The sequence below is a fragment of the Miniopterus natalensis genome, chromosome 17 (genome assembly GCF_054644295.1).
Source record: "Miniopterus natalensis isolate mMinNat1 chromosome 17, mMinNat1.hap1, whole genome shotgun sequence".
Classification (NCBI taxonomy): Eukaryota; Metazoa; Chordata; class Mammalia; order Chiroptera; family Miniopteridae; genus Miniopterus; species Miniopterus natalensis.
Window position 1 is genome coordinate 39,134,165 of NC_142097.1, and position 23,451 is coordinate 39,157,615.

The window sequence follows — 23,451 nt, forward strand, 5'->3', positions numbered from 1 at the left end:
TTGGATTGTTTTTATACATGTGTTTGTGTTGAGAACTGTGCAGAAAACAGTTAACATGGCAGACCTGAGACTATTATTCTTAGAAAGGCCTGCTTACAATGTTGGCCCTTTAACTGGTGTCTAGAAACCTGGATTTTAGGGGTGTTCCCACCATTCCCAGAACAGGTCAGGGTGGCTCACTGTACCTAAACTTTGCAAACAATGTAGATTATACTTCACATCTACTTCTGTCCTGGGAGTCTGTAATTTGGGCATATGCCAGACAGAGGGTACCTACGTGACCAGCCCAATGAAAACCTTGGGCGCTGAGTCTCTAATGAGCTTCCTTAGCAGATATTTCAGACGTGTTAATAATTCATCACTGGACAAATGAAGCACATCCTGTGAGACTCCACTGGGAGAGGACTCCTGGAAGCCTGTCTGGTTTCCTCCAGAATTTGTCCCATGTGCCTTTCCCTGTTGCTAACTTTGCTTTGTACCTGTCAATTTCACTGTAATAACTCATATGCATGAGTATGACTATGCTGAGTCCTATGAGTTCTCCTAGTAAATGATTAAGCCTTGAGTAGTCTGAGGACTTCCCAATATAAAAATATGTAATTAAAAAATTTTTAAAAACCTTTTTTGTTAAGAGCACCAGCTTCTTTATTTATTCCTCAAAATGTGACATCTCTAGTAGTACTTTCAACAATGAAGGTAAATTAAAAAAAAATTGACGTCTCTATGTCCAATCTCCCATTTGGCCTCATGACCTTATCCTTCAAAAGGAAAGTAAAAATCTCACCAGCAAGAATGTCAGCTTCATCCATGAAATGAGTACTAAACACTGTAACTCGATTACATTTTCTGTATTTTAGAAGATTCCAAACAATATGACGAGAACAGGGGTCCATTCCAGCTGTTGGTTCATCTAGCAACAGTATCTGTGTGAAATTGGATAGGGATGGCAGAGAATCCTCATGAAAACTAAAATGTATAAAATTTACGTGAACTGAAAAGCTTCCCCATTTCAAGTTATTATTTCCGATTGGAAATCTGTTAGATCTGAGTTTTTCACTCATATGTGAGTGCAGATTTTTAAAATTATCAGACTGGCACATAAATATTTTCCTTGGTTTAATTACAAAAGACTGATGTCTGTAATATAAGTGTAATAAGCAGATAAACTAAAAACAAAACCTTAAGTATATTTCTTTTATCTGAACAATTAAATTCTGGAACTATAACAACTGCTTGTTAGAGAAGCAATTTGTTTTAAGCATATTTTAAATTTCAAAAACATGGCGGTGAGGGCTGAGAGAAAGATATATTAACATAAAGCCAGAACCCAGAGTCATCCCCAAGCTGCAGCAGCAAAGGCAAAAGTGACAGGATGGTAGGGACCAGTGGGTCTCCTAGCTGCAGGCATGTGCCCAGCAGTTTTCTAACACTTTGCAAAATATTTTATCAGCTAGTTCTCTGTTTCTAAGGACAGAGAACAGCACAAAAGAGACACATACAAAATTAAATCAGCAACATAGTGAAAAACTAAACAATTCCTTTGGTGCTATTCTATTTTAGAACTTTTATTATGAACTATTACAGATACACAGAAATTAGAGAATAACAGAATACTGTTACAGCCACCAGTGACATTCAACAAGTCTTATTTCTGCCAATATTTTCCTCAGATCCTTTTTCAAAGAAATAAAACATTGCAGATATAACTAAAGGCTATCCTTTCCATTACTCTTCTAGACATGACCACTATCATAAAGATGTTAGGTATCTTTCTGACTTCAATTTTAAAGCCTTATTACTATAATTACATTTAAAATAACATATAGTATTTCATGTATGTTTAAATTTCATAATGTGTGTGTATATATATCTTTCTACAACCTACTTTTTTATTTAATATAATTTAAATAACATAATTATGTCATCAGTGACACAGTATTTGTTTACCTTTGGATTCCCAAGAACAGCAATTCCTAAAGACAGTTTTCTTTTTTGACCACCACTTAACTTTTTAGCTTGATTGTCTTTGATAGCCTGCATGTCTAAATCCAGTAAAACCTTCTGCACCTGTAAAAGTAAAGTATCAACAATGTTATTTTTTAAACCACACCATTTACATAATTATCAATATTAGTTTTTAAGTGTTCCGATTTTAATACCAACTTTTAAAATGTTATTTTAGTACAAAATTTAATTCTGACATATACTCATATATAATTTTGAAATAAGAGATAAAAAGATTGCTGATGGGAAGGTTTGTTCTACTTTCATGTGACTCCCTGGGTAGTGAGGAAGGGGATCAGTACAAAGGCTCTGTGTGTGGGGCGGGGGGGAGATGATGTGAAAGGAAAAGAAGAAAAGAAAGAAATACCTATATTGGGAGACTAGTAACTTCAAGATGAAACAAGGACACTTTCATGCGAGCAAAAACTTTACTCAACATTCTAAGTCTCTGCAATGATTTTGTTTACAGACTCAGAACTGGTTTTATATTTGGATTTCCAAGCATATTTTTATTACACAAGTTATTTAAAAAGGCTGTTAATTTATAGGTAATAAAAGTAATGATTTCAATATGAATAACATACTTCTTGTATTATGTTATTAGCTGGTATTCCTTTGATAGAAGCCAAAATGGATAAGTTTTCTTCTACTGTCAAAACATCAAAGTGTATGTCTAACTGTGGACAAATGCCAATCATTTTTCTTGCTTCAAACATTTCGTCTATTTCTGAGACACTGTGTCCATATATAGATGCAAACCCTAAAACCAAAATATATATTTAAGTTCACATTAAATATATTAAGTATTAAAAAGTATACATGTTTTAATATATACTAATAATTCAGTTACTTGTATATAAGACATATAAGGTAAGAATTAATATAAATTTGGAAAATACAATGCACCCTCATTTCCATACTGTTTGTGATTTACTTTCACTTATAGTCCAATCTCATTTCCCCTCATTTTCAGGACGTATTACATAGTGGAAAAAGCAAGGAACCAGAAACTTAACTGGTTCATGTACATTTATAATCCAGTTACAATTTTCCTTCATTTACTGGCATTACACAGTAGTGGAAAGAACAAAGAGATAAAAATATTCCCCTAACTAGCAGTGTGATCTTGATAAAAATCACTTAATCTGAATTCCAACTTCTTATATAAACTGAATACTAGCATATCCCACTTAAGAATTGTTAAATCAATGTGATAATGTAGAATCGTAACAAAAATCATACATCTTACATAAATGTAAGATATTAATACTACCATCACAAAGTGACACAATTATAAATAAAAAAGAAAATTTTAGAAGTTCAACTACAATTAAAAAGATGCAGATTCAATACATGGAAATTTGGCCCTTTCTTAAAGTCAAATATTGTATTGCCACTCTCTTTACTTACTGTGGAAATATGAAACTACCATATTGAATTCTCACCTACAGGGCAGTCATATATAACAATTATATGTTTGAGGTATTGCTCTTAAAATTCTATTTCAGGAGATGGTATTGATATTTATCATTCCTTCCTTCTGAACTATTTTCATATACTTGGACATCTGTATCTATTTTCTCAACCCAAAATATGAATAGGTCTCATTTAATATCCAATTAATTACTGATTTATCCTTCCTTGAAAATGAAAAATCAACAAAACATCTGGTAAAATAGGTACAAAATTGGAACCTTTTTACTTTACTAAACATGACTGAATCATTTTTAATTTCCTATTGCAAAACAAATGTGTATAATTAAAAAAAAGATAAAACACCTTTATAGACACAGAAGTTGGTCCCAAATCATTGACAAAAGTCAATCAGTACATATTTCAAGGGTAATTATGTTGTGACACCTTAGTAATACTAATAAAACAAATAAGAGATTTTTTTTTATGTCAGAAAACTCTCACCATCAGAAGGTGGGCAAAGTCCACAAAGAATATTCATCAATGTACTCTTTCCTGTTCCACTGTGTCCAAGTAATGCAGTAATCTGACCTTCATATATGTCAAATGATAAATCTAGTTCAGGAAAAAAGGGAGAAGATTCAAATACAATTTTTATTTCTATTGAGCTATACAAGATAATTCATTTTAGTTAAGCAATCGTGAAGTAAGTCAATAAATTTAAAGACAGACTTGAAGTTACCACCAGTATACTTATGTGCACAGTATTTAATATTAGCATAATAATAATTGTTATAGACAATGGTATGGACAATAAATAATAAAAATAAACTTTTATTTTTTGTTACTCTGATTTAGAGGGTGCATAAAATATTGGGAGGAATCTATATACTTACTTTTGGGAATTTCCAAAGAAATAAAAACAGATAAATAAGTTTCTTCCCATGGGTATTTACAAGCATATTAAATATATTGGCAAAAAAACAGACCTAGAAACTGACCAATAGCATGGGAATAGCTACGTTAATACCTGAAAGGTTAAATTTAGATAAGAGAAAAATGGAACAAAGAAATGTCACTGGATTGATGTGTCAATCATTGAAGGAAGACAGGCAACAGGGATCTGAAAACCCAGCTTCAAGTGCAGGGGTAGGAAAAAGCAGTATACCATTGTGAGTACGTGAATCACAGTTTATTTTTGTATTTTTATTAAATATTGCATTATTTATTCATATTACAACTGTAAACCTACTTTTGCCCACGCCTGTAAGTACAGCCCTTCATTTAATGAGGGTGATCTGGGATTTAGTACCCCTAGAGCTGCAGGCCAGAAATAAAAATGAATCCTCTCTGGAAGATTACATTATCCAGTACTTCAAATTATCTCTACAATTATTCATATACAATATACAGCACCCAGCCAAAAATAGCCAAGCAGGAGAAAGCAAGATAAGACCAAACACCAATAGAAAAGACAGGCAATAAAAATAGACCCAGGGGAGATGTAGATACTGGCACCATACGACAAGATTTAAAATCATTATGCTATCATGTTCACAAGAGAATGTTGGCAAAGAGCTAAAAACTATAAAAGAACCAAGTGGAAAGAAAAACTGTGAAAGGCAAGTGAAAAAGGATTTCCATAGTTTATCAGTACATGCTCCCTCCCATGCAGTTCACTCGCTCTCTGTAAGTATGTGTGTATACAGTATACATATTCTGTTGGTTCTGAAGAACCCGGACCGACACACTGCTACACAATCTACAGTTCTCAGGACAGTCCTCACAAAAAAAGAAGTATTAGGCCCAAAATGTCAGTAGTGGCAAGGCTGAGAAACCCTGTGTTAGGCCAAAAGAAAAAAAAAAAGCAACTAATCTGCATACACATACATAATAATAAAGGAAAAAGGACAGAGGCTTGTTCAAATACTTGAAAATTTTTCAGCTTAACAAAGATAGTACTATTTTCTTTTACTACATTGCTGTTAGTTTCATTATGAATATTAATCACATAAATAAATGTAAGTATCCCTAGAGGAAAAAGAGAAAACTATGATAAAGAAGTTTAAATTTCCCACAGATTATGCAAATTGTTTTTCCATTTGTAGCTTAATACTAAGGACTAGGAAAGCGGCTTACTTCTCAAAGCCTCCACACTGTCGCCTTTCCTTCTGTAGGTCTTCTGAATACCACTGATTCTGAAAAAACACCATTTTCTACTTTAAGGATTTAAAGCAATTTATAAATGTGTGCTTTCATGTACATTTTTATCAAATCTGTCATTTTATAGGAATAATAATAAAGTACTGTCCTACTAAAATAATTACCAAAGAGAGCTGGCAATAATTATAAACGTATTTTAAAGAAACTACGAGAGAAAAATATAGTATTCCTCTCCATTTTAAATGTCATTCATCCATTTTTCATAAGCCAACTTCTAAAAGTGAAGCATTTAATTTAAGCAATTTATATATTTCTTTTCATCTTTGATGCTCTTCTGTTTGCAACCAAATACTTATTATTGTTACATCAGTGAAGGGAGATTAAAAACCAAATGCTATTTATTTCACATCAGTACACATTTCAAACTCTCTGTAAATGTGAAGTGATTCTCTCATTCCACTTTAAATTTTTACATAATCTTTTACAGAATTAATGGTTTTATTGACCAGTTTGAATTTTACCCTTGAGAAGGCAGGCCACTGGTCCACTAATTATATCCTAAGTATTTCCCTCTCCCCAGGTTTTAGTCTTCTTAAACTTAAAAAACAAATTATACTTCACTTTTCTTTCATTTTTATTTCTGCTTTCTTTCTCATTCTCGTTTAATTTGGCTTTGACTGATCTAGCAAGGAATAGTGATTAATTTCTTTGGTTCTTAGAAATTAAACTGATATTCTAATTATGTCACAATACCTAAGGGTTTATGAAATTAACAATTTAATATGCTGTGTAACTTGGACAACATATCCTGAATCAAATTATAAAGTTAAATATTCTGTATTAACCTACATAACTGAGAAAGTTTAAAACAGCTTAACTGTGTAAACACCCAGTTTTATTACTTTAAAATTTTTTTCTTAAAACACAAAAATTTCAAATCTAGCAGCAACCTTATTCTAAATGGTTGCAAAGAAAATAAGAACTAAAAAGACAAGTAGCTCTTAGTAACACTGTATTTAAAAATCATGAAATGTGTACCAAATCTCCTAAGATACATTAATTACATACCTTATTTAAAAGATAGGATTTCAATGTGGCATGTTCCATCAGCAATTCTTATGCCCAAATTACCAAAAATTAAATCATACCTTATGGCTTCTTTTCCTATAAATTCTGAAGAAACGGGCTCAACAATTTCACTAAAACTAATATTCCCATTAACATTGCCCTCTGATAACTCCTTATAATTTCTTTTGTTCTTTGACCAATACGATGGCTTCAGAAAATATAAAGATGACCTCCGTAAGCCAAATTCCCCTGAAAAATAAAAAACTGAGTTACCATAACAAATTCTTTCTGAAAACGAGTTTTATAATCATAAAGGCAATATGTGAAATATATAGCAACCTAGATCTTGTCTAGATATAAAGTACTAAATCAATAGTGTGAAAAAGTAAGTTTTATTGACAAATACCTCTGTCAATAGTTTCAGAGTTGCTGAGCGCATGGGAATGTAAAGTGAGTAAAACACATTTTCACCCTAAAGGAACTTAACTCTTTATGAGTACACACATACCAAGTGGCTAAAACACAATGCAGAACGTGAGGCCAGCCAGCCATAATGTTAGTAAGAGTCTGAAAGAGGGAAAGTATGTATCTGAATAAGGGATATATCCTGAAAGCTTGAAGGTATCATCTTAGACAGTCTATGAAAATAGGAAGTTTTCAGAACAGTAAATATAGTTTGTAGGGAAGACTTTTTAAGAATTAGGAGAATAACACAGCAACAGGACAGACACAGGAGACTTACGTATGGCAGGCAGTGACAGCTGCCCACATAGCACATACCCATTTTCCCGTTTCTTCCCAAAACCCGACAGTTACATTTTTAAAAATACCCACTCATGTTTCAAAGAAACCTAATCCCAATTACACAGAAGATTCTAATCTATCTAATCAGCTCTTGGCATGCTCTAGTGACTGCTATTGCTCCAGCCATAAGCATGTAACCAATCAGACAGAGGCAGGTTCCACTGGCTATGAACAAAGGAGCCTAACACCCTGAGGCCATGAGGAGGGCAAATCTGCCAGACTCTGAGACAAAGCTGGCAGAAGCATGGAGAAAGCAGGTTCCTGATGACATAGTTGAGCAAGCCAAACAACTTGAAAGCCACTCTATCTCTGGACTTCCTTTTAAGTCAACTGATTTTCTTCTTGTTTAAGCCAATTAGGAAAGATTTTCTGTTATGAGTAGCTAAAAACAATCTGACAGACTGGGAATGTGTTGAAAAAGGTAAATAGGACTGTACTAATGAATATTAAATACAATACGGAGAGGGACAGTGTTAAGGAGAGATTAAATATATAAAAGTATCATGGAGGACATTAATATATATAGTTTCTATTCAGTTACATATACCTATTTAATAAGAATATGCCCACTAAGGCATATTCTGAGCAGGTAATTAACTTGATTAAAGGAAATGGTGAAGTTCTTAGACTGAAGGTAGGTAATTAGATGAGAGGCATTACAACGTCTAGACGAGTGCTGCCCAATACAACTTTCTGCAATCAAGGAAATGTCCTATATCTATACTGGACAATATGGTAATTAACAGCCATATGTGGCTAAGGAGCACTTGTAATGTGGCTTGTGCTATAAGGAAATGAATTGTTAATTTATTTAATTCTAGTTTAAAATTTAAAAGCCATGTGTTTAGTGGTTATCATATAAAACAGTGCAGGAAATGTGACCTGGTCATTTCGAAATGTTTTAATTTGTAATGGGTGTTTGTACAATAGGAGGGATTGGGGTCATTCAGTGTAACATATGCTTAGTATCAAATTCTGTGCAAGGAGCTAAGTCTAGGTTTTGGCCCAGATTTGTCCCCTTCAAGCCTGCTAGTGTGAGATGGAAAGCAGTTGCTCCTTTAGTACTTATTTCCATTTTGAAGGGCAGGAAGCCTGAAGGAAGACAACAGATGCTTCTTTTTGGATTTAAAAAAAATAATTAGCAGAACTCCCCATGTTAAGAGGTCATTGTGAGTACCGTGTTCACTAACATTCCGAAGAAACAAAGTCTGGGCACTTACAATCACAAAGCTCAGGCAATGAGAATTTTTGGGTTGTATTATGTAAGATCTATGTATCGCTTTTTGCTTGTATTTGATATTGCAGTTACTTGGAAATAATGTGAATAAACTTAGTTAATATTAGAAAAACAAAACAAAACAAAACCCTGAGGAACTCAAGGGGAAAACTAAAGGGGGTACGGGGTATTTAATAACATTTTGAATCTATAGGAATTTGCTATAGATCAGTGATTTTCAACTTTTTTCATCTCATGGCATACATAAACTAATTATTAAAATTCTGTGGCACACCAAAAAAATGTTATATTTTTGCTGATTAGAAAAAAAATAGGTATAATTTTTATTTAATCACACCAGACAGCTATTGTTGTTGTTGTATTGTTTTGGCTGTCACTTTATTTGACAATCTAAGGGAAAGGAAGTCAGTGCCCCTGAGTAAATAGTCAAGTATTGCATGTTTTAAAAATTCTTGTAGCACACCCATTGAAAATCACTGCTATAGATGCAGGATAGGAGATGAGGGGAATGATAGGAGATACAAGACTGCTTCATAGTTTTAGACCTTAGAGAGTAAAATAATGAAACACTTTAGCCAAAGAAGACTGACATAGGGAAGTACCAAGTTAAGCAGTTCAGTTAGGGACTTAACACTTTCAAAACAAACTGCTCTCTTTTTACACAATCTTCTTATATTCACTAGTGGTTAAGACATGGGTACAAAATATACTTATTTAAAATTAAATTAAAAGCTTTAACAATGAATATAAGTTGGGTACTCTGGCTAGAAAAAAAATAAAATTTGACCCTATGTGGACAAAAGAAAAAAATCTAAAAATCTTTAAAGTTAAATCCAATAACTATCTGCATACCTGGAATGACTTGATCAAGATAAACAGCCAAGAGGACATAGAATATACTATTAAGTACTAGCATGATAATAGTAATAATTAGAGGATATGGGCCTTCGGTCAAATTATAAAATAAAGCACCTTCATTAATATCTTCCAAATGCATGACCTGAAAAACAGAAACACCAACTTTATTATATAAAATGATAAAAAATAAGCAAAAGCTAACATTACTTAGAGTTACTCCTTATATCCAGAATGACAGTAATCAAACTGGGCCTTTTAACAGATTAAAGACTACCAAATTAGTAACATAAATTTATAAGGAAAACAGTAAGAACTTTACCAAACTGTAAGTTTATCACAGCAATCCCTTCCAGTCATGTATTTAATGTTGTGCTTTTAAAACTAGTATACATCCACTCCTGGGGCATTTAATTCCAATACTATTACTATCAAATGAAATACAAATAAAGTATGATGTTAACACTAACTAATGCAAACAAAAGAGCGTGGTCCGCAGAGAAGGCGAACAAACTCAGCCCAAGAGGGTAAAATTATGGCCAGCATCTTCCAATACTGAAATACTCATTAGCATAACAACAACACAATTATTAAGTTATTCACAGCAGACACATGTGACAGAGCAGAAGAAATGTATTAAGAGTTCGAGGCCTCATTTGGGTCCAAGACCTGTCATGAAACGAATAAAGTTTAACTGTACCACCATCCTGAATTTCAGTCTTCTCATCTATGAAAAGAAGATGAACTAAATGACACTGAAAGTTCCTTCCATTCACAAGAAAGTCTATGAACCTGTAACTCTACCTTCCCAAGTGAAGGGGACTCAGTGGATTTCCAAAATGTGTAATAACAGCTCTTAGGTCTTAAGTAATTAAAATTCTTTTTTTTTTTTTTTTAAATATATCTTTATTGGTTTCAGAGAGAGGAAAGGAGAGGGAAAGAGAGAGATAGAAACATCAATGATGAGAGAGTCATTGATCGAGCCCGCAACCTGGGCATGTGCCCTGACCGGGAATCGAACCCCGATCGCCTGGATCCCAGGTCGACGCTCAACCACTGAGCCACGCCTGGTAGGGCAGTAATTAAAATTTCTTTAACTCAGTATTTTTAAACAATCTATGTTAAGTTTCACAAATCAAAATATTCTACCCAGCAAACATGAAAAATGTCTTATACTAATTACATTTTTTCTTTTACATTAACTAAATTTATGTTGTTACATAAAACAGTTCCTTATAAGAATTTTCCCCTTTTACAACCTGACAGTCCCTATAAAGACTAAGAAGAATCAAATTTATAAATCCACCAGATCTACTTATTTTACTACTACAGTCATGAAATTTTGTTCTGTTCCACGTACAATTTTCTCCAGGCACACATTTGAGATTATTTTACAACAGGTAGCAATGTAACCAGGCCATAAGCAATCCAAATTACCGGACACTTAAACTAATGACTTCTAACACACTGAGTTACTGCAATGAAGTAGATTGCTGAGATATACTAAAGCAGAAAGTAGAGAACTTATAAGCAGATAATATAAAGGAACAAATTAAAAACAGAGAAAATACAAATGAAACCAATATAAAATATACTTCAGTATTTAAATATCATTCCTTTCTCAGGTTGAAATTTAATCTCCCCCACCCCCAAATCAGAGGTAGTATTTATGGTAGTATAATAAGCTGCATGGAACTGAAAAGAAATTATTTAGTGAGAACAACATAAATATATTACCTACCTGTGCAATACCAATCAAAAAAGTACACTGGCAGAAGGGACTTAAAAGCCACACTAATGATTTGGGAAAACTTTCCACAAGGACGATCAAAAGGCCAATAAATCCAAAAGCCACAGTGACTAAAAATTCAACTATTCCCACATGTTTTGACTTTTTAAAAAGGGGTGTCAGCATTAAAGCAAAAAATACCTATAAAATGTAAATATTAAGGTTACTGCACATTGTTCATATACATTCATATCAAAACAAATACAATTAATTACTAAATGCTATGGTAAAATATTTTATTTTCATACAAATAGTGATGTATATTTAAAAATTTAAACTGACAAATTTAAAAACTGCATATTATCTATATAATAGGCAAACATGATCACCTCTACTCTATAGAAACCATAAACAGCTATGCATTTCTGCACTTAGATGTGTACATATATGAACAAAACAATAATTAATAAGCTTTTAAATACAGACCCCCATCTTTAAAATTTTATGTATAGATATAGAACAAAACCAGTTAAAAACTGGGCAATTATATAAAGAAGTATATGAGTTATATATATATTATTATGTTAAAGAAAAGAGGTGATAGTTAAATATTTAACAACTGGCACAGCATGGGTACATAAACCAACCAGGATGGAAACTGGAAGCACTTAAAACAAAGGCTGGTCATAACAGCCAGTACTTAGCTGATATACCAAATGGATACCAACACTTCCAAAGAGCTGTATTTACCAAGACATATCTTTATACAACATCACCTGTAATATAAGTTAACTTGAAACAGTCAGGATTTCATAAAAGAAAAGGAATAAAAAGTCCAGTACTACGCTATCTTAAATTCACAGGTTATATGAAGAGTAAAAAATAGACTCAAGAGAATTTGTATGTGAAATACATCACATGAAAACAAGTTAAATTTAAACTTGAGACTATGTAGTACCTTTCCTAAAAATATGGAGGTAAAATGATGCTATACATATAAGTCATTAATCAGTAAGCTCACAACAATCTCTTTCTTGGGAAACTGACTATAAACCAAAAAATAAGACTTTGCTATATTAATCAAATATTTTGGCAATTCTTTATCCCTATTTCAAGTTGAAATACTTACAGATGATAACCCATACAGGAAAAAAAGTAGAAATATCACAACACAGCTACTTTGAGGGAATAACGAAGAAGTTGTTGCAATGACTGCCATAAGAATGGACATAAGAAAAATCAAACTTGTATACAGAAGGACCCAGGAGAGCCTAAAATGAGAATGCAAATAGATTTAAAGTTAAAAGTATGGGTTGTAACAGTTAAAAACAAATCACTTTAAACAAAATTTCATCTTTATTCCAGCTATTTTATTCTTAAAATTAAATCAATCTATTCATTTCTGTATATGTTCATGTATTGAAAATTAATGCTCTTGTAAGTAATTAAAAATACAGTATTGGTTAAGTTTTACTCTGATATAGATATAAAATGGTGATTATTTTGCAAGAGTCAAAAACCAAAGTAGTGCCACAATTCATGATTAATTTAAATCTAATATTTCAAAAGTTTAATAACACAATACCTCTGATTTTCTTAAAATACAAGAGTTTAATAACTAATAATTTTCTTTATGGCATGTGCTACAATAAAACCTCTGATAACTTAAGGTACTTTAAACAATAACTACCTCACTAATCAATAACATAATTACTACATATTTACACATGTGAGATCAAGAAAATCAACAATAGATTCACTATATTTGCTCAAAATTTCTCCTCAAATCAGGGCTCAATGAATTTCTATAGTATTTAATTTCATTTTATCTTTGTTTTTCAAGTTAGACCATGATTTAATGTATGGTACCATAAAATCACTGAAATAGGGCTGAAGGATACCTAAATTACCAAAATGGAATCTATCATTTTACAAAGGTAAAACTGAGGTCCTGAGAGATTGATTTGCCTAAAGTCTTCCAGCTACCATTTCCTCACAAAATACTTTAATAACTCAATGCATCTTAAAAACCAGTCACTACTAAAATGACAAGAGGAAAAAAAAGGAGCAAAGAAAATGGGTTATCCACAATGATCCCATGAGGTAAAGTATTATATTTAATTGCTGCATTGGGGTAAATGAAATAAAATTTTATAAAATGGACTATAATACCAACTCACATGCTTATTAACATTTTTCCCAAGATGAGGTAAAAATAAATTTTCTTACAACAGTGGGAAAATTAAGGAAAATACACCTAGAATTACTAATAAAAATGCATGTCTCTATAAAATTATCACTGTATAAAAACACTCACTTGTGAAAACACTTTTCTTCATTTGTTTCTCTATAAACTTTTGTATTTCATTTTAGTTCACACAAATAACTTTTTCAGGAAAAAAAGCCTACAAACTACATACACAAACTTCAATCATTTTAACTAAATTTTTAATAATAAGTACATGCTATGATATTGGGAGAGGACTATACAAGGCAATTAATTTCTAACTTTCCAAGACCTCATATATTCTATGTACTGAAAAATACACTGAAATACATGGAGCACACTTCATCAATTCAAACAAAATGTGAAATAAAATTTAAACATGTAATGTTAACATGCTTTCCAAATCCCACTTTCCTGATGTTAAACCAAGCCAATCAATTGCTGAAGCTTGCTGAGTAGTCTCAAATTTCAAGAGAAAGACAATCATTGTGAGAAAACAAAATCAGTATCTTTCCTGCCAAGTGAGGTGAATAACAAAATTAAAATTCAGAAGACCTGTATATTTAACGTCATTCTTAGTCATACTGAATAAACTTCTAACAACATACCAAAAGGCAGTGTCGTGAAGTCCCATTATCTTTAAAAACTCTTTTAACTTTTTCTCTTTTTCTGCCACAATATGAATTGCCAAAAAGTATCCAAAGGGTGAAAATGCTATTACTAAATATATTAAAATTACTCCTCGGGGAAAGGTATCTATTTCTACAACAGCAGTTTCTCCCATAATAACAGCTTTAGTTGATTCCAGTTCCTTCCACACGGAAACATTGGTCTTCAACTACAAATGGAAAATGCAAATACATTTGGTTAATTTTGTTTTGATAGTAACCTCTAACAAAGTGTGATAAATAAACATAAAAATTTAGTCAACAGCCTAGTACAAATACAATCCTCAAGAAGCTCAACACCTGAAATACAGTGACTGATCTAATAACATGACAGAGTAGAATACTGCTTTTACTCATTCCGGAAGCAGACCATAAGGTTTAAAGTCTGAAGTTGGGACGTATACAAATTTGTAAAATAATTTGTCAAAGAAAATTTCATAATTATCATCTTAGACAATTATTTATATACATTAATAAAAATATTCCTTTATAAAATTGAAGAATTAAGGAATAATTATTAGTACCATGAATGGATGACTCTCATTAAAAATATTCTTTTAAATAGTATTTTTAAAAAGTAAATATTATGTCTTTCTATTGTTTTAAAATATATATGTACAGCATGTGTAGACAGAACAGTACAACCTATGTCCCATGATACTTCTACCAACACTCAACTGAAGTCTAAAATGAGATCCGCTCAACCTATTCATCCAGTGTGGTCTGGGCTGTCTTTACCTTAAACTTCTATATGACTGAATTTGTGTAATATTACACATCTGCAATACATATAAAATGTGTGAGAGTTTATAAGACATTTCTACATATATCATCTGATTTGGGTGTTATAACAGCCCTGTCAAGTAAAGCACTATTGTAGTCATTTTACTATACAGCAGTCTAACAACTAACAGAGACAGGTCTTCTGTTCAAGGCCTCCTATTCATTTTTACAAAAATGTGAAATGTGAAACACTGGATCAGGTCTAAGCATGTCTTTAAACTATAATTGTAACATGTATATGCAATCCTAGTGGCAGTTGAACTAGCTTTGGCTAAACTAGCTTTGAACTAGCTTTGCCACTAATTAGCTGAGTTTTGAAAAATCACTTAATCTCCCTGTGCTTCAGGTTCAAATATAAAATGGACTAATAACAGCACCAATCTCATAGGGATGATAAAAATTACCAGCTAATATTCACACATAACAGAATAATGTTTGGCAAATAAATGATAAATGTTTATTAAATTAAAAAATAAAATCTACTACTATGATTAAGCTAAAGATACTCACTTTCTTTAAAGTAAGTTATTTTTATTCAAGGGGACAAGTCTGCAAATACAGATCTTTCATAAATATTATCTATGACTGACACAGATAAAATAATAGATACACAGAGTGCTGAATCATATGCTTAGAAACCATACAATAAATGTGGGTTTCAAAAATATTAAAACAGAAAATACGACTTTATCTTTTTTTCTTAAAGGAGTTGTAATAAGTTATGTATTTTATTCATTTGACAGTGGTCAAATCAAATACTATTATGGCACAACTGTTAAAATATGGTTTGGCTTTATTTTTCTTCCTTGATCGTATTTACCTGAATAATGGCAGCATCTATGGATGCTTGTAAAACTGTGAACCCTGAGGACCAGTACTGAGCAGCCTCACATGATTTTGAACAGCCAGCTATGAGGGAAAAATGTGAGACGTAAGATTTTGCACAACTTGCAAATACCTTCTTTTAAAGATAGCATATGGAGGTTTACCAAAGTAATTTAATTACTCAATCTCTACAGGACCAAAAAAAAAAAAAAAAAGCAATTACCCTTCAAAGACAAACATCTATCACATTCCTGATTGTTTATTTGAAATTTTTGAAACAGGTAAGTTAACATGTTAGGATACTGAATGGTAAGTGAATACAAATGAAAAGAAATTAATGGTAAACATAGTTATTTAAATAAAATAAGTCACTTTTCTGTTTTAAGGTAAGTTATCCTACAATGACTTATCAGCTTCAAAGTACTTCCAGATGCAAGGACAAGTCCAGGTTAAGAAAAAGAAAAAAAAATTCTCTAAGGGCTTTTTGGAATTAGTCACAAATTCAGTACTTAGCATAGTGACTTCAACATTGTTCAGCAAATGTTTGTGGCTAATAATATCTCTTCATAGGTTTAAGCATTGTAGACTGTTTTCCATGTTTCAAATATAAAACTAATAAAGTTCACTGGTGGAAAACCCTGATGTTTTAAAGACATGTAATAAACCCATTTGTGAAAACAATTACACGGAGAAAAAAATACAGATTTAGAAAGTCATATAATGGATATTATATAAATGTACTAAAATGAAAATGGATGTTATATAAATTACATTTTATATTATATATGTAGATAGGTACTTATTTAAGTATACTTATATATTTTTATGCTACACTTGACAGTTTTCTTATCTGAACAAGTACAGCTGAAAATGCCAATGATGGAACCCACTAAAATTCTGCATATGAACTAAGAGCAGCAAAAACATGCATTTAACTGATTTTCAAATTTTGGGGGGGCTATTTACCTCTTGAATCCATATAAATAGAAGATACTGGAATCATATCAGGAAAAAAACGGAGTTCATAGGACATGAAGTCTTTGAAAAACACACCTACAAAGTTGTCGGTCTTAAAAAGACTGGATGCTAGCAATTCCTTTTCATTTGCATATTCTTCAGTAATTATGACTACAAAATATTATAACAATATAGTTAACTCACAAATTTAAACAGTTTACCTAATACAGTAGACGAAGTTTACCATTAAATTTGATGAATATTTTATAAGCACCTCTGTTTATGCTCTAGCTTCTTAGAAAATGAAAAGAGCCCTCCAAAAAAACTCCAAGTTAACAAATAATAAAATAGTATAATTTTACACACACTATTTAACTGTCATTTAATTATACAAATTACGTCAGTGTAATATGTAAGTTATTAGTATGATAAGAGTATACACTTTATATGTAATACATGCAGTTCACTTATCTCCAAGTAAAACTATACAAATAACTCCTTGATAAATGAGCGAATATTTTATTTTCAAATATTCCTTCTTATGAAGAAAATTCCATAACCCTTCTCAGATACTAAGTATGTATTTTAGTAACTATGATGCAAAACTCCTCTTTGAGTAAAAACTGCCACTTAAACCCAATATTGCTTGTTCTTTTCTTAGAAGATATATGGAGAAAATACCATAGTCATCATTTAGCTCCACTCACATCAGATAATCCTAATTTTAAAATATCTCCTTGAGATTTACAAGCCGCTAGTTTTCGGTACAGAAGCTTCAGAACATGTAGTGAAATGGAAAGAACACAGGATTAGTCCTTAACTTTATTACTTATTAGCTGAGTGAGCACAGATAAATGATTCCCCAAAACTTTAATATCCTCATCTTCAATACCCACCTGATCACACTGAGTTGTTAAGATCACATGCAGTCACAAATATGAAAATGCTTTGTAAACTATAAAGTATTACTTAAATGTTAATTATTGTGATTTTCCAGACCTTTTAAGGTAGACATACAACTTCAGGCTTGATATGAATAAAAATGCTGTTAGTTCAACATCCTCTCAGTCATGTTACTGTGTATGAATGTATATCCCACTTTTGGATAGTTCTGTTGTTAAAAAGACAGAACTTTTAAAAAATCTATATATGTTTCCACTATTTTGGCATCTAAGTTAGTATACATTGACTTGAATTTCTTTGGTGTATACCCTTTTCTCCCACTTAGGCTTACCAATGAATTTTGTTCTTAACATTTCTGATCAGTTTTTTGAGCTGGCATGCTAAATTATTATGGCTATCCATGTTATTTGTGCATAATATGATAAACCAACAAACATGTTATATACCAATAAGATAGGTGTTTGATAAAAATATTAAATAACAATAAGCCAGAAAGAAGTCAATGGGGGAAGTTGACTCCTGATTGTATAAACATCTCCTATTCAGTGATGCACTAATCTAATAATGTCATAACATATACTAGAAGTTAATTACAACTATCCTATACATGACATGTTAATCTGTTATTTTCTATAACTTAGCATTTCATTAAATCAATCACCAAAGTATGAACATTTCTGTCACTTTCTCCAGCTCCTGCCTTAGGTTCTCTCTCAGTCACTTTAGACTCATGAGTACCTCACTGCTTACACTGTTTTCTATTCCATTTCTTTGTGTGAAGTACAAACAGAAAAATAGACTTAGATACCGAGCCACAGTCACAATCTCCAAAGCTAAGCACTTCTTCAGTTTACACCATATACCTCTACCTCCATAAATAAGCATGGCAATCTGAAAAGATTCTGTTTTATAATCTTTATCATGTATCTCCAGCTTCTTTTGTTATATGAGACAGAATCAAAATGAAATGTTCCTTCAAATCTTTTATCCTGTATAAATATACTTATTTTATAAATGGCTTAAGAACTAAATATAAACTATTAAAACATATAAAACATGCTTCCTGTTACCAAAAATATAAATTAAGGTTTCACAAAAAAAATAAGGGAGAAGAATGAAATGATTTTAATATTTTTATAAAACTATACGGTGAAGGGCCATGTCTCTAAGTGTTAAGAATGTTATTTACTCAATAATGCAAGCAGAAAATTACTGAAGAGGCTTTCTGTAACAGATAGAATACATATATAAGCTCACAATACCATCAGAAAGGTGATCAGTAGAAACCTTTTGCATGATGTTTCTTGTAATGTTAGTCGCTGGAGCATATCCAAGAACTAGGCTGGAGAGAATGGATTTGTCCATAGAGTTAAGTTCCATGTCAGGTACTTCTTCATATTTCTTGTTTGGATGCATCATGCTAATTAATATTAACCAAAATAAAAAAAATAGTGGGAAAAGAATTTCCTATAATAAAAGAAACAAAATGATTATGAAGTATAACAATGGGAACAACATTCATCAAGGTTTCTATACAAATAATATAATGAATACCAAAAAAACATGAGAAAGTTGGCTCTTTTCTTAAGTACAAAAGTAAAAGCAATTCTACCTTAAAAGAAATAGTGTATTGAGCATCTCACCTAACCCAACAGGCATATTAATCTTCCTTTACATTTTTACTGTAATATTTTAAAATTCAAGTCACATAATAAATTAAAAGACATAAAAACTAATATGTATTTAAACATCATAGGTTACTAATATAAAATATAATACATTTAAGCATATATAACTTGACTTAAAATAACTTATCAACCCCTATAGGGATCACCATAAAAGTGTCTTTATTTAATTCTAAATTAAAACTCATGCTTTAAATAAACCTAAATTTCTACTTTTAAAACTCCATTCAGTAAAATTCAATAGTCCCCTTTAACAGGGATGAATTATCTATCATTTTATCTTGCTATTTAATTGTTCTGCTAGTTTTAGGAGAAGATGAACAATATATTTTCATCCTTAAAATTATTATTAACTGGTTAGCCAGAGTTCTTACTTTCTTTTACCTCTTAAAATAATGTATGCTTTAAAACATCACTTTAAACAAATATATGACACAATTTTGGTAATTTTAGACAAGTCAATCCAGAGTCCAAAAGATGGGAGTTTATGGGGGATAAACTGTGAAATAATGTTCAACAAAGTTGTCTGTGCAATTCATTTTTCATTTCATGAAACTTGGGAAATGCATTTCCAAAAATTCAAAATTAAGCACTGATATCAGAAATTAACTAAATTTAGGAACCATTAGCATTTTTAACATTTAGAAAACAGGTACTTTCCTATGGCTAAGTTTTTTACTTCACAAGCAAATTAAAGGAACCTAAAAATATAAAATTATAATAAAAACTTATCCAGCAAAATAAACATCTCTTAAAGATGAAATGCAGAATAAACTGCAACAAAGGATAAGAAGAAAAACATTTAACTTACCTGAACACTACTTTTTTTAGTCCTGCATTTAATTAGGTAATTCTTCAGCAGGAGTGTTCTGGTCTGTCTCCAAACTCCCACCTCCCTAATTGCAGTAGCCATGTTTTCTGGATCAGTCTATTAAAGGGGGGTGAAAATTTGAAAAAATTAAAAATAAATAAAACTGGAACCACACAGTTAAGAACATGTCATTTTTAATTGGCAAAACAGACAGATGTCTCAGTCTCAGGTTAGAGGGAGTTAAGCATACTCCAAGCTGTCTCTCCTACCTGGACAGAATGCATAGAGTAGCAATTTGAACACCCTTTACAGTAAATGGCAGCATGTGAAACAAGAAGGAATCAGAATTATAACTACCATTCAACCAGCAGTGAGCTTTTTCCCTGGAATGCACTGAAAGTAGGCACCAGGGCACCAATCTTTTTTTTCTTTTCTACTTTCTTTTGTGTCCCTGTCCCCAAGTAATCACAAGATAGTAGTGCCAGACTGCAATAACAGAAGTTTAATGGAGCCAAAACTCTGAAGCAAGGGAACCTTTCTCTTCATTAAGCGGAGTTACGGTTCCAAAAGGGTGGGGCCAAATCCCACTGCTTTCTTCTCTACCTCCCACCACCAGACCCTGGATGTCTTTAGTGTAGTTGCAAGTGTGTAACCCAGTGACGCAAATAAACCATTGTCTTCTGGCTGGAGGATGGAAAAGGGGAAAGTACCAGGAAGAGCAAATAAAAAGGAGCTCAGGAAAGAAACACAATGCTGTTTATTAATTCTTGGACTAACCCCCAAATTGGGCATACATGGATCTAATCCTATCCTGTGTACCAAAGACTTGAGGATGAACAGATGCCAGACCACTGCCCAGATCCGGACCTGTCACTGAGTGGCACACACAGGATGGATCCAAATTGCATTGCAAAGGTTTCTGAAAACTAAACCAAAACTACAACCATAGCTCAAAGAGTGTGGGTAGAAACCTGCAGCCTGAACCTAACCAGGTTGACAGCAGACTAAAAGAAAATTATCAAAGCTCTCCATAGGATTAAAACAAAACTCAAAGCCTCATACAAACCAAAATTACTTGGCAAATGAAGCATGTGGAAAATATCAACTCTTTAAAGAAATGAAAATCAGTAGAGGTCAATGCCAAGATTTTGGAATTATCTGACAAAAATTTTAAAGCAGCTATTAAATAAGTGTTCCAGCAAGTGGTGGTGTTCAAAAGAATAAAAGGAAAAGGCAGTAAAGGATGCCTGGCCTGCCCCACATTTAACATTGGCTGTGAGAACAGAATCATGCAGACAATATCCAGGAGTTCGCTCTCTAGTAACAGTTCACACAAGCTGAGCTGGAAATGGTGGAGAGGACCATACAACATTAAAGAGCAGCTTTCTGAGCCTACAACATATATAAGACTTTCTCTTTTGCAACATATATTAGAAGATGATCCTTGAAAGCACAAACTAACAACTGAAATACAATAAAACTTCTAATGGCATATTTTTAACATAGCATACTTTATGAAAAACTTATAATACTTGATATAGTTCCAACTCAAAGCCTTACCAATGCAGTACCTTTAAAACTCTTTAACAAACCCAATTCTTAACTGCTAAAGATCAATGACAAAGACACAGAAATAAAGATACAATATTTTTAAGCCACTTTCCACTGCTTCACAGCATACCTGAGGAATGCATTAAGTTTGCTGTATAGCTTTAAATAATAATTAGATACATTTTAAACACCTAATATTAATCAAATATTTAACTTTCCTAGATGAATACTTTCCTAAGTAAAATAATTCATACTAAATCTAATAAACTGCAAGAAAACTGAAAGCCCACCTTCCTTTTCTAATATATTAATAAATGACTTAAAGACTAGAAGCCATGTAATCTGAAATTCAGTATCAGAAACTCATTTATTAAAGAAATACTGATTACATTAACATGCTATGAAACGTATTTCACCTGTCTCAAAGCAATACAAAATGTACATGACCTTTAGAAATAACTGTTAAGGAAAAATCATTTGGAATGCATTCGTTTTATTTCTGAGAGAAATGAATTCAGATTATATCTTATTAAAAAAAAAAAAGAGGAATCACTCTGATGTTCATAGCCTCCTGATAAGAGATGTGGTCAACCACCTTAACAAGCTTGAAAGATTCTCAGAAAGGCTCTCAGCTGAAAATGTTCCCTTTCTCCAACAGATGATGTTAGAGGTTACTTCTGGTCCACCCCAGCAAAGCCGATTATCACTCCTTTGTTCCACATCCATATCCAATAAATAAACTGTAATTGCAGCTACCAAACTGGGTCATCATTATTTGTTTACATGTCTTAATCTTGAACTTAACCATGAGATCCTTGACAAAAAAGGCTGCCTAATTTATCTTTGCTTCTCTACCACCAAAGGTACTATAACCAGTATCACCTTCCAGCAAATTACTTTATCGAGGCTTGCTGATAGTTCTTATAGAACAAAGGTCTGCAAATTACAATGGAGGAGGTGGCGACTAAATCCAGCCTGTTTTGCATGACCTGAGTTAAGAGTGTTTTTGTACATTTTTAATGGTTGGGGGTGGTATCAAAGAATAATATTTTGTGACATGTAAAAATTACATGAAATTCAAATTTTGTGTCTATAAATACAGTGTTACTGGAACACAGCCATGCTCATTCGTTTCAGTATTATCTATGCCTGCTTTGTGCTACAGCAGAGTTAAGTAACTGAAACAGAGACCAGATGGTCTGCAAAACCTAAAATACTTGGCTATATGGCTCTTTACAGAAAAAGTGTACTGACCCCTGTTATGGAGTAAAAGAATAAGAAAGAAGAAAAGTGGCACATTCATTTAACATTTACTGAGGGATTCATGCACTAAACGTAATGACAAGAAATAAGTTAGACACTGTCACTGACTTTACAGATAGATAAAATTTTATATAATGTGATATGTGCAATCAGGGGAAAGAGCTTGGAAAAGACTGGTATGAAAATTCCAGGCAGAGAAAAAAGAATGGAAAAGCTAGACTCCCAAAAGGGCTTAACTTGCATAAAGAACAAGGACATCTGCAATATGGCAGAGGCACAGGCAAAGTGAGTTAGGGCAAAGGGTTGCAGGTGCGTGCTCCATGGGACACTGTAAAGACAGACCATGGAAATCGGTTGTGAAATGCCTAGCATGCAAAATCAAATTAGACATTCTATTTTGTGCACCCATGGAGAGCAGTCCCTATTTCCTCTACTGGGCTTTTCATATCTCAGCATGACTGGTTAATTGCCTGGCAATCGTACAGTTCACTAATCCATGCACTCT

At 32.4% G+C, this 23,451-nt stretch overlaps 1 protein-coding gene across 2 annotated transcripts in view; it reads right to left on the bottom strand.

The window, feature by feature from the left end:
• The window catches only part of ABCA5 (ATP binding cassette subfamily A member 5), a 52,461-nt gene that overhangs the window by 26,824 nt on the left and 2,186 nt on the right, over positions 1-23,451 (bottom strand). For both annotated transcript variants that reach the window (XM_087826325.1, XM_087826326.1), the window contains exons 2-15: positions 20,133-20,249; positions 18,899-19,103; positions 16,743-16,904; positions 15,772-15,860; positions 14,109-14,338; positions 12,403-12,544; positions 11,286-11,474; positions 9,542-9,689; positions 6,729-6,897; positions 5,557-5,615; positions 3,922-4,032; positions 2,589-2,764; positions 1,948-2,067; positions 785-923 (exon numbers count right to left, since the gene is read on the bottom strand). In XM_087826325.1, coding sequence (XP_087682451.1) covers positions 785-923; positions 1,948-2,067; positions 2,589-2,764; positions 3,922-4,032; positions 5,557-5,615; positions 6,729-6,897; positions 9,542-9,689; positions 11,286-11,474; positions 12,403-12,544; positions 14,109-14,338; positions 15,772-15,860; positions 16,743-16,904; positions 18,899-19,103; positions 20,133-20,234 — 2,041 coding nt within the window. In that variant the 5' untranslated portion in view covers positions 20,235-20,249. The remainder of the gene's footprint in view (positions 1-784; positions 924-1,947; positions 2,068-2,588; positions 2,765-3,921; positions 4,033-5,556; positions 5,616-6,728; positions 6,898-9,541; positions 9,690-11,285; positions 11,475-12,402; positions 12,545-14,108; positions 14,339-15,771; positions 15,861-16,742; positions 16,905-18,898; positions 19,104-20,132; positions 20,250-23,451) is intronic.